Here is an 11,590-nt window from a genome sequence, read left to right on the forward strand (position 1 = left end):
TTCTGATTTCATCCATGTATTTAGTAGGCTATGGTAAAACTCAATATCTTCAGAGAAATAAACTTTTTTTTTCCTAGATCTAAGGAATTTCGGTGGTTGAGGAAATTTCAAGCTTGAGCTATTACAGTTTAAATCCACTTTTTAAAAAAAATTTATTTATTTCATTTACTTATTTTTACTTTTTTGGTAAAAATAAGTAAATTTGCTTATTTTTGGCTGTGTTGGGTCTTTGTTGCTGCGTGCGGGCTTTCTCTAGTTGTGGCGAGCGGGGGCTACTCTTCGTTGCGGTGTGTGGACTTCTCATTGCAGTGGCTTCTCTTGTTGCGGAGCACGGGTTCTAGGCATGCGGGCTTCAGTGGTTGTGGCACAGGCTCAGTATTTGTGGCTTGCGGGCTCTAGAGTGCAGGCTCAGTAGTTGTGGCACATGGGCTTAGTTGCTCTGCAGCATGTGGGATCTTCCCGGACCAGGGCTTGAACCTGTGTCCCCTGCATTTGCAGGTGGATTCTTAACCACTGCACCACCAGGGAAGCCCTAAATCCATTTTTTTTTCTTGAAGTAGAGTATATTATAGAGAATGACTGAGCTTCAAAACAGTTCCTTTAGGTTTTTATGTTTCTTATAGAGTCCTAGATGTATAGATTCTAAAAGCACCTTCTTAAAAATAATTAGATTACTCTCCTGCCCTGTGGACAAAGTGCAAACTTCTAAACATGGTTTGTACCTTCCAGCCCAGCCTCTTGCTTCTCTCTTCTCTGCTCCTGCCACTGTGCATCTTGCATTCCACACAGCAGCCACTCTGACTGCCTCTCAGTTTCCGCCGTGTGCTGGGACCTCTTCACCTCCAGCCTCGGCACATGGAGGTCCCACTACCATGCACTCACCTCCTCTCTGCCAACTCCTCTTCCTTATCTGGCCTCTGCTTAGTCCTCAGGTCTCTGCTTAGATGTCATTTCTCTCATGTAGTCTATCCTGACCAGTCCAGAAGGCCAGGTTACGTGAACTTTCTGTCTCTGCCATCGCTGGTTTGTTCTCTAACAGAACATTCTTAACACTTTATATTATGATTAAAGTTCAGTGGTTGGTGTCCTTCTTTAGATGGCAGTCTCAGCAAGGTCATGGTGAATCTTCTTAATGACAGTAAACCTAATACCTAATACAGTGCCTGAGCCAGTACGTGCTCAGAGAATATTAATTGAATGTTGCTGGGTCAAGAACGACTCCTATCTGATGTTCTTGTCCACCACAACATAGAGAAGATGAGGCTACTGACCCACCAACCAAAGGGCATAATCTGGAATAATCTTATTCCCCAGGAACACTTGAGGCCATAAGAACTGAAGTGGTGAAAGAGTTGGGCATAAAGCGTGGTCCTCCTTTGTACAGAAAGTAACGATACTCGGTGACCGAATTCATGACCCTAACTAAACTTATTATTCTTAAGCTCTAAATAACTGAAATAGGGTAACAGAGACTTTGTCAAATGACCAAAAAGGATATAAACACAACTCAGAAAACAACAGACCTCTCTCTGATTTTGATAATTTAAGTTTATAAGATGTGCTCCTTCTAATCTGGAGATGCAGGGAGAATAATCCAGCAGACCAGACCCTGCTCCCCTGCCCAGCACTCGTTGCTCAGCAGCACACCCACGGATTGGGGAGTTCCTCTTTGAACAAACATTTGATTTGGTCCAGGGTATTTCTCAGCTTGTACATTTTGCCCTCTCTCCCCTCTCTCAAAGGTTGTTCTTGATATTAATGTCCTTGTCCCTCATTTTTCTATATTGAAGTTTAGTTGATTTACAATATTGTGTTAGTTTCAGGGGGACAGCAAAGTGATTTAGTTATATATATTTTTTCAGACTATTTTCCATTATAGGTTATTACAAGATACTATATATCTGTATATCTTGTGCTATACAGTAAATCCTTGTTACTTACCTATTTTATGTATAGTAGTTTGTATCTGTTAATGCCGCACCCGTAACTTATCCATCCCCCACCCCCTTTCCCCTTTGGTAACCATAGTTTGTTTTCTACGTCTGTGAGTCTGTTTCTGTTTTGTATATATTGATACATTCTTTTGTATTATTTTTAGAGTCCACATATAAGTGATAGCATATAATATTTATCTTTCTCTGTCTGACCTACTTCACTTAGTATGATATTCACTAGGTCCATCCATGTGGCTGCAAATGGCAATATTTCTTTTTTTATGACTAATAATATTCCATTGTATATATGTACCACATCTTCCTAAGTCTGTTGATGGGCACTTGGGTTGCTTCCATGTCTTGCCTACTGTAAATAGTGCTGCTGTGAACACTGGGGTTCATGTATCTTTTCAAATTAGAGTTTTCATCTTTTCCAGATATATGCCTAGGAGTAGGATTGCTGAATCATATGGTAGCTCTATTTTTAGCTTTTTAAGGAACCTCCATACTGTTTTCTATAGTGGCTGCACCAATTTACATTCCCACTAACAGTGACATGACCCTAACTAAACTTATTATTCTTAAGCTCTAAATAACTGAAATAGGGTAACAGAGACTTTGTCAAATGACCAAAAAGGATATAAACACAACTCAGAAAACAACAGACCTCTCTCTGATTTTGATAATTTAAGTTTATAAGATGTGCTCCTTCTAATCTGGAGATGCAGGGAGAATAATCCAGCAGACCAGACCCTGCTCCCCTGCCCAGCACTCGTTGCTCAGCAGCACACCCACGGATTGGGGAGTTCCTCTTTGAACAAACATTTGATTTGGTCCAGGGTATTTCTCAGCTTGTACATTTTGCCCTCTCTCCCCTCTCTCAAAGGTTGTTCTTGATATTAATGTCCTTGTCCCTCATTTTTCTATATTGAAGTTTAGTTGATTTACAATATTGTGTTAGTTTCAGGGGGACAGCAAAGTGATTTAGTTATATATATTTTTTCAGACTATTTTCCATTATAGGTTATTACAAGATACTATATATCTGTATATCTTGTGCTATACAGTAAATCCTTGTTACTTACCTATTTTATGTATAGTAGTTTGTATCTGTTAATGCCGCACCCGTAACTTATCCATCCCCCACCCCCTTTCCCCTTTGGTAACCATAGTTTGTTTTCTACGTCTGTGAGTCTGTTTCTGTTTTGTATATATTGATACATTCTTTTGTATTATTTTTAGAGTCCACATATAAGTGATAGCATATAATATTTATCTTTCTCTGTCTGACCTACTTCACTTAGTATGATATTCACTAGGTCCATCCATGTGGCTGCAAATGGCAATATTTCTTTTTTTATGACTAATAATATTCCATTGTATATATGTACCACATCTTCCTAAGTCTGTTGATGGGCACTTGGGTTGCTTCCATGTCTTGCCTACTGTAAATAGTGCTGCTGTGAACACTGGGGTTCATGTATCTTTTCAAATTAGAGTTTTCATCTTTTCCAGATATATGCCTAGGAGTAGGATTGCTGAATCATATGGTAGCTCTATTTTTAGCTTTTTAAGGAACCTCCATACTGTTTTCTATAGTGGCTGCACCAATTTACATTCCCACCAACAGTGCACGAGGGTTCCCTTTTCTCCACACCCTCTCCAGCAGTTATTATCTATAGACATTTTGATGATGGTCATTCTGACTAGTGTGAGGTGATACCTCATTGTGGTTTTGATTTGAATTTCTCTAATAATTAGAGACGTTGAGCATCTTTTCACGTGCCTGTTGGCCATCTGTATGTCTTCTTTGGAGAAATGTATTATTAGGTCTTCTGCCCATTTTTTGACATTGAGTTGTATGAGTTGTTTGTGTATTTTGGCTATTAACCCTTTGTCGATCGTGTCATTTGCAAATATTTTCTCCCATTCCGTAGATTGCCTTTTTGTTTTGTTGGTGGTTTCCTTTGCTTGCAAAAGCTTTCAAGTTTGATTAAATCTCACTTATTTATTTTTGCTTTTATTTCGTTTGCCTTGGGAGTCCCTGTCCCCTGCCTTAAACGTGGTCTTTTATTTCTGTTTACGATCTTCCACTATCACCTTCTTGCTTCAAGCTTCACTTTTGCCTTATATTGGTCACTGTCAAACCACACTGGCCTCCACATTCCCAGGTCTGAGACCTCTCGTTGCTGCTATTCCCATGGCCATTATCAATGCTCCTGGCTGACTCAAGGTCTCAGGATGTGGCTTTCAAATACCAGCGCTCCCAGGAGGATTTGGGACATTGGGGTATGGGGGTGGACTCAGTATGAACAGGGAATGTTAACCTATTACTATTTCTCTGGCATACATGAATATAGCAGAACTAGAGAGTTTAGGAAAATTACACCACAGAGCAGGTGTCATTTTCCTAAGGCCACAGACTAATGTAGAAATAGAAAATCACTCAGCTCCATCCCAGCACCCTCAGCTCACCAGTGCATTCTCCTTTATGGAGCTGGATGAAGACTTCTGCAAGGGGTGTTTGCCAGGGCCAGCCTACCGCGAAGTATTGTTGAGTCTTCAGGACAATAGAGGAAATTCTTAAACTAAAAGCATCAGTGCTTTTGCTGTATTTACACTGATATTACATGTGCAAATGCCCAGCAGTCCATGGCTGCTCTCTTACCTTGTGTAATTGGTAATACTGCAAGGCACCGATTCCACCTTGCTCCTCTGCAGTCCAGAGCACCAAACGCAGAGTCCTCTTTGGACGCAGCCCTGGGAAGAATAATAAAATAAGACAAGTGATTCTTCAGTTGTTTTTGACTTTTTGAAAAATGGCAGGGCCTCTTATCTGCATTCTGGAGGCAGGAGGGAATCAGAGGCGTGCACATTCAGTCTCTTGCTGGTGTGGCCGCTTGATTTAGGGTGTGGCTGACACAACAAAGGAGTACCCTCAGGGCTGATCTCCAGGGCAGGTTAATGAAGAAAGGGGTTGTGATAAATGCGGTCTGCCGGCCAGGAATTGAGAGCCTCTATTCATATCCTTAACTGGACAACCTGCCCAGTAGGACCCAATGGATAGCCAAGTTCATTGGGACATTAGATTGCATCCAGAAGATGCAGCTACGCTCTAGACAGATCACGAGGCCTTCCAATGATGAACTGAAACCCAATCATTTGCCTCTACTTCAAGACAAGGTGTGTCGGGAGTTGCTTCTTAGTCCAAATCCACAAGTATAGCTGCCCATGCTGTCCTTAGTGATGTAATGATTGTGAAGCAGACGCAATGCTTATGTTTACTCAGGGTCATGTTCCCCTCCTTAGAAATATAAGGTCATTCACTTAAGGTCAATGAAAATGAACTGAATGAGAATGACACTTTATTCATCTCATTACCGCACAAACAGCTTGGTGGCAATTTCATTGACTTGGGAAATACAAACTTGTATCCTGCGTTATTAAAGCTACTAGCAGACCTGGCGTATCTAGAACCATTTTTTTTTTTTTTTTTTTTTCCTGCGGTACGAGGGCCTCTCACTGTTGTGGCCTCTCCCGTTGCGGAGCGCAGGCTCCGGACGCGCAGGCTCAGCGGCCATGGCTCACGGGCCCAGCCGCTCCGCGGCATGTGGGGTCTTCCCGGACCGGGGCACGAACCCACATCCCCTGTATCAGCAGGTGGACTCTCAACCACTGCGCCACCAGGGAAGCCCTAGAACCATTTTTGAGTGACTGTGTCCGCTCCGTAAAAGCTCACTACAATGGTCAAACAGTATGCTAAAAGTTCCACTTTTTGACCAAGAATTAAAACTCATTTCTGATTTGGACCTGATGACGTGGTTTCTGAGAAATAACAAAGGCAGAAACATGTGAAGCTGGGCTTAAATCTTATTAATAAGATCTGTCCTCTTGCCTCACAGCAGGGAAACCATAGGGAAGGACTTTGAATGGCTCCGAGACGGACACACTATAGACGTCGAGTATAACCAACTGCTACCACCCAGGCACGTGGCCTTCTTCAAGGGAGCCGGCGGGTCGACTTCAGCCTGGATGATAAATGCTCCTGGGAAATGGAGCTCTGTCCTGCCTCCTCTGGACACCAACAAGTATTCTGCTTTCACAAGTCTAGTGCCAAGGCATTGAAAAGGAGCTACGTTTCTCACTAAATTGAATATTGTGAAGCTACTTTACACTTGAGCATTTTAACATAATTAAAAGAGCGCAGGTTTAGGAGGCAGGCTGACCTGAGTTCCAGTTAAAGCCTAGACAAGCAATGTCCACATCCAATTGTTCAGCAAATCCTATTGGTGTTTTCTTCTAAGTCCATCTAGAATCCAACTTTTCACCTCTGCTACCACGCTGGTTCAAGTCCCACCTTCTTTTGCCTGGACTGTTGCAAAACAGTCCTTCTAACTAGTCTCCCTGACTCAGCCTGTGCCCCTCTGCAGCTGATGGTCTGCACTGCAGTCAGCAAGACTCCTGTAAAACTTATACCAGAGCATGTCATTTCTCTGTTCAAAACCTCCAAGAGCCATACTGTAAGCTTCTCAACGGCAGGTATTTAAGCTTTGTGATTCAATGTGATGCCCCCAACGCCCAGACTGTTTGGCACATATTAGGTGCCCAATAAATAGGTCTTGAATGAATAAGTTAATCCAGTGTGGTGCCTCACTAGTGAAATTCAAAGCCCTCTACCACTGTCTCAACCTCATTTCCTAAAACTTTCCTGCTAGCTCATTTCCAGGCAAAATGTTGTAGTTGAAAAAGGCGGACAGATCTGGTGAGCCCTGCTATTAATTGGCACTAGCTGTGTAACCACTGGGAAATAGATCTACCTGAACTTCAGCTTCCTTATCTAAAGAGCGGAAGGAATATTACATGCTCATAACATAACAACTTCCCCGGGTGGTTGTGAGGATGAAATGAGGTGTGATGAAGACAATCTGTGTCTGCCATGCAACAGACATTCAACGAATGAATTATAAAACTACATAATGGATAGCCAGGCACAGAGCACACACTTTTACCCATAGAGAGAAGGGGCATCTAAATACTCAGGACAATCTTCCAAAGTCATTTGAGCCCCTGCTAAAGAAGAATCGTGAAGTACCCACTGCCTGCTGCACAGAGTCAAACCACCGACTCACATTCATAGCACAAACTTAAACTGCTGTTGGATTAAGAAATATAATCAGTCTCTATCTAAAGACCATAGTCACTGGCTCCTCTAACAGAAATGTGCTTAGTGTCAGTTTAAATCAAATGACATTTTGCTCGCAACGTAGAAAAAAAATAAAAAAAGATCAAGTGCTACAAATGAAAATTCTGAACATGTTTTTAGGTCCATAAAGAAGGGGAAAAAACGTTCTGCTTACATATCTCCTCTTTTACCAGCAAAACAGTACCAAGTTATTAAAATGATGGAATTCTCTAAATAAGGATCAAGGGACAGTTAGCACAAGTTAGAGAAAGATCAATTTTTAAAAGCAAATGCCCTGAATGCCCCCATAGATTTGGTGTTCTACTTGCAAATCATTACCGTACAGAAGTAGTCTCCTTCACGTTTCAATCAGCTAGATGACCAATGATGTTATATTAAGATACCAAAAAAGTAATCGGTTTGAAGTGAAGAATGCTAAGGCCTCCAAACAACAACAGCATAGCTGGTGCATGGCTGGCCGTCAGGAGACAGAGCCACCTCCCAGCCCTGGAGAAGTTCAGTCCCCACCCAACTCCACGTTCAAGTTTAAGGCCCAAACAGAAGAGGTTAGGAAACCAGTGGTTAAGCAAATACCTGACTGAACTGCGAAGTCTCTTCTCCACTCTGACATTCTGATTGTCCCTAGAACCTAAGAGAAATGCATGGGACTTCATTCAGTACTAGACGCTGGCTTTAGTGTGGACTTGGAGGCCCCAGGCCACCTGAGTCCACAGACAGGCAGCATGGGGCACAGAAAGGTGTTGGCTGTGGAATCTCAATAAACATTGTTTGATTCCCTGCTCTGCCACCTCTGGCTCTTTGACTTTAGATGAGTTGCCCAATCTCTCTGAGCCTCAGTTTCCTCATCTACACCATAAGGAAAAGGGGAATGACCTCATGACTTTGTTAAGAAAATTAAATGAGACCAGGCAAATATATAGGAAGCACAGTTCCTGGCGCATAGTAGGCTTTCAAGAATTGTCTGTTAGCTTCTCTCTGCATCACTCCATGAACTTCAGTCTGTGCCAATGATTTCCTGGGAAAGCCTGTGAGAGAACTAGGAAGGGGGCATCTTCCTCATTCTTCTTCCCTAGGAACCGTAGAACATCTTTGTTTATACATAATGCATACCCAGCCAAGGGAGAAACACAAATTTCACCTAGCTCATAGAAAAACACATAACCTCTTTCAACATAGAGCATATCCAAATCCAAATAAATAGAAATTGTTCCCTCACTTTAAAAATTGAAGGCCAATCAGAATTTTTAGTTTCTGGATAAAGTAAAAAAAGCTTAATAAATCTGAAAACTGAATAAAGTTGATATAGAGATGTCTGCATTTATCATTTTAAAATAATAGAATGTATTGTGTATCTCAAATCCAAACTGGTTTCAAAGCTAGGTGCTTTAAGTATATAAAGTAACAAAAATAACAACAACAATAAAAAAACAGTAATAACGACGGCAACACAACAAAGTGATACAAGGTCAAATGCAGGGATCTCATCTTGTAGTGAAACTAGGGCAAAGCAATAGCTCCACAGTAATCCTAGCTCACAGCTGTGGCCCTGGCTCAGTGGTTTACAGCCCCAGCCTAAGGCAAGCACATGAAGTAAACCTTAGAATTGGAGGTGAGAGGGAAGACCCCGGCTGAGCTGGCTAGAAGTCAGGTCTCATTGAGGTTTTGTCAGAAGATAGGCAATTAGTTCCCCCATAAATGTAAGGAAACTGCCCAGAGATCTCTTGGCCTCCTGGAATTTTTATTAAGAACTTCAGATAGCACAACAAACTTTGATGGCATTACAGTTTTTCTCTAAAAGAACATAAACTACAGATAATATGTCAGAGTCTTGTCTTTGTTTATGAAATAAGACACATGCATTTCACTTTCATTTTACTGAGGAGAGTAATAATGCTATTGGGAAAATAGTGCCTATGAGAAAAGGTGAAAACAATCTGGCTGGAGTTTATTTTCTGTTATTATCAAATTTAAAGATAAGTAGTCTGAGAGTTAAAGCAATAAATTGAAAAGGTCAACTGACTGTCCTGCACTTGCGCTAAGAGTGGGCCAAAATAAAATAAACTTAGATTAATCCAGCCTTGTAGATAGATTTCCCAAATCATGAATTCTAAAGAACACTGTTTGTTAACAAAGTGTAATAACTCAACTGCCCGTTTACTACTCCGTTTCAGTACTGCCAGAACTATGTATAAGTACTCTTCTCCGTGCTGACACCAATTTCGTAGAGAAAACACAATTTTCTCTTACATTAAATATACTCAATTTCCACATATATGCGCTAGCTCATAAATACACTTGTTGTCCAGCTCTCCTTTATCAACAATTCAAAAGAGCGCTGAATTTAGAGATGTCTAATACTGCAATAAACTTGACTAGTATAAGTGCAGTATCTGAATTAAAGAATAAATCATGACATATTAGTATATAAACTGAATGAGATGAGGCAGTAAGCATAATGGTTAAGCATACAGGTGTTGGGGTTGAGACCTATTTCCACCTTGGACAAGTTACATAATTCATTATATAATATATAAGCACATTATCACTGATTTTTTTAAAACAGGGGGCATGGTTACACAAAGATTCATTATTTTAGTGAAGTAAATTACAACTACTACTCTTTATAGGCAGGAACAGAAAATCACTTGGAGGAAGATCTTTTGTTCTTGGAAGAATCACTTGTATCTTTCTTAGCCATGTAAATATAAAGCAATTAGACAGTTTGGGGGGACATTGGGGCAGGGCAACAAGCTTTTTAAAACTCCATCTTGCTAGCTGCTTCCCCTTGAGCTATCTGGAGGAACAACCTGGACACTGGGCAGGAGATAAATCAGAGTGTAAGAGGAGCCCAGGGGGGCTTCCCTGGTGGTGCAGTGGTTGAGAGTCCGCCTGCCGATGCAGGGGACACGGGTTCGTGCCCCGGTCCGGGAGGATCCCACATGCCACGGAGTGGCTGGGCCCGTGAGCCATGGCCACTGAGCCTGCGTGTCCGGAGCCTGTGCTCCGCAACGGGAGAGACCACAACAGTGAGAGGCCTGCGTACCGCAAAAAAACAAAAAACAAACAAACAAACAATAAAAGGGGAGCCCAGGGTCTTCTGGGAGGAAAGCCCAGTGTCCTCACCCCTGCTTCCTTGGACAGAGGACTGGGGATGAGAGAAATGTTGGGTCAGGGTGACAATGACTAAAGTCCTGGGGCAGGGAAGGTCCTGGAAACCACTAAAATAAAGTGATCTTGGAGAACGGGGTCTGGGTTATTGACCTGGCTCAACACAGCGGCCTGAGATTCAGGGGAAGGGCTAATTGTCGTCTAGCATGTGGCCAAGTCCAGAAGCTCCTTCAGATCCAGCAACCCTAACAGAGGTTACGATTTAGAGAACTGAGGATGGGAATATCAACAAAGGGAGTTGTAACCTTGCTCCCCAAAATGGGCACCACTGTAACTTAGGGCTGCAAGCAGTGCCGTGCAGCAGCCAGAAGGAGTAGTAGTCACAGGTGGATCCAGCCACAGGTTTCTGGAGGAGGACTGACCCATTTGCCCTGAGTTAAGTCCCAGAGACCTCAGGAGGAGATAACAGACTTCCTGCTAATAAGGCCTGTAGAGGCTTGGATGATTCACTATAAAGGAGACTGAAGGATGTGATCATATTTATAACCTGTGTTTGTGGAGCAGGTCATAACAGTTATAATTTCCATAATTCAAAGTGAACAGTCCTACCTCATTATAATGATTAGGATTCTATTAGCCAGGAAAATCACTATTAATCATTGCTGAAGTAGAAATGCTGTGACTACCATGGGTGTGAAGGCCATTTCTGGCCCTAACCCAGTTTTCCACCCTTATCATCCTGCTTCTACCTCTCATCCTAAGCTCCAGCCACATCACATTTCCTACCAGTCCCTGACCTGAGATGCCATGATATCTCAGATTTCTGGTCCTTTGTAGATGCTCTTCTTCCTACCTAGAATGCCCCTTCAACTTTTCCATCTGGCAAACTCCTATTCATTCGACAAAGCCCATCACTAACATTACTTTATCTGGGAAGGCTCCCCTAACTCTAGGGAAAAGTTGGTTGTTCCTTTCTCAGTGTTCTTCTAGATCTTCACATGGATCTCTCTGTTCATTTTCAACCACATTTACACATTGTTCTCCCCACTAGACCACTAATTTTCTGAGACACTCGTTTCTCTTTTTCATAACCCTGGTCCAGTACCTGATGTGTAACAAGTGCTGAAAAACTGTTTATTGACTGACTGGATGAATGAATGAGTGAATAAATATATTTATATAAGTATAAATACAGCTACTACCTTTTCAGAGAGTGGCATTGACATATATACACTACCAAATGTAAAACAGATAGCTAGTGGGAAGCAGCCACATAGCACGGGGAGATCAGCTCGGTGCTTTGTGACCCCCTAGAGGGGTGGGATAGGGAGGGTGGGATAGGGAG

At 42.1% G+C, this 11,590-nt stretch overlaps 1 protein-coding gene across 1 annotated transcript in view; it reads right to left on the minus strand.

The window, feature by feature from the left end:
- Positions 1–11,590, minus strand: part of CPQ (carboxypeptidase Q) — a 465,560-nt gene that overhangs the window by 109,982 nt on the left and 343,988 nt on the right. The window contains exon 7 of the mRNA XM_024756593.1: positions 4,603–4,694. Within this exon, the coding sequence (XP_024612361.1) occupies positions 4,603–4,694 (92 nt within the window). The remainder of the gene's footprint in view (positions 1–4,602; positions 4,695–11,590) is intronic.

The sequence above is a fragment of the Neophocaena asiaeorientalis genome, unplaced genomic scaffold (genome assembly GCF_003031525.2).
Source record: "Neophocaena asiaeorientalis asiaeorientalis breed wild unplaced genomic scaffold, Neophocaena_asiaeorientalis_V1.1 scaffold29, whole genome shotgun sequence".
Lineage (NCBI taxonomy): Eukaryota > Metazoa > Chordata > Mammalia > Artiodactyla > Phocoenidae > Neophocaena > Neophocaena asiaeorientalis.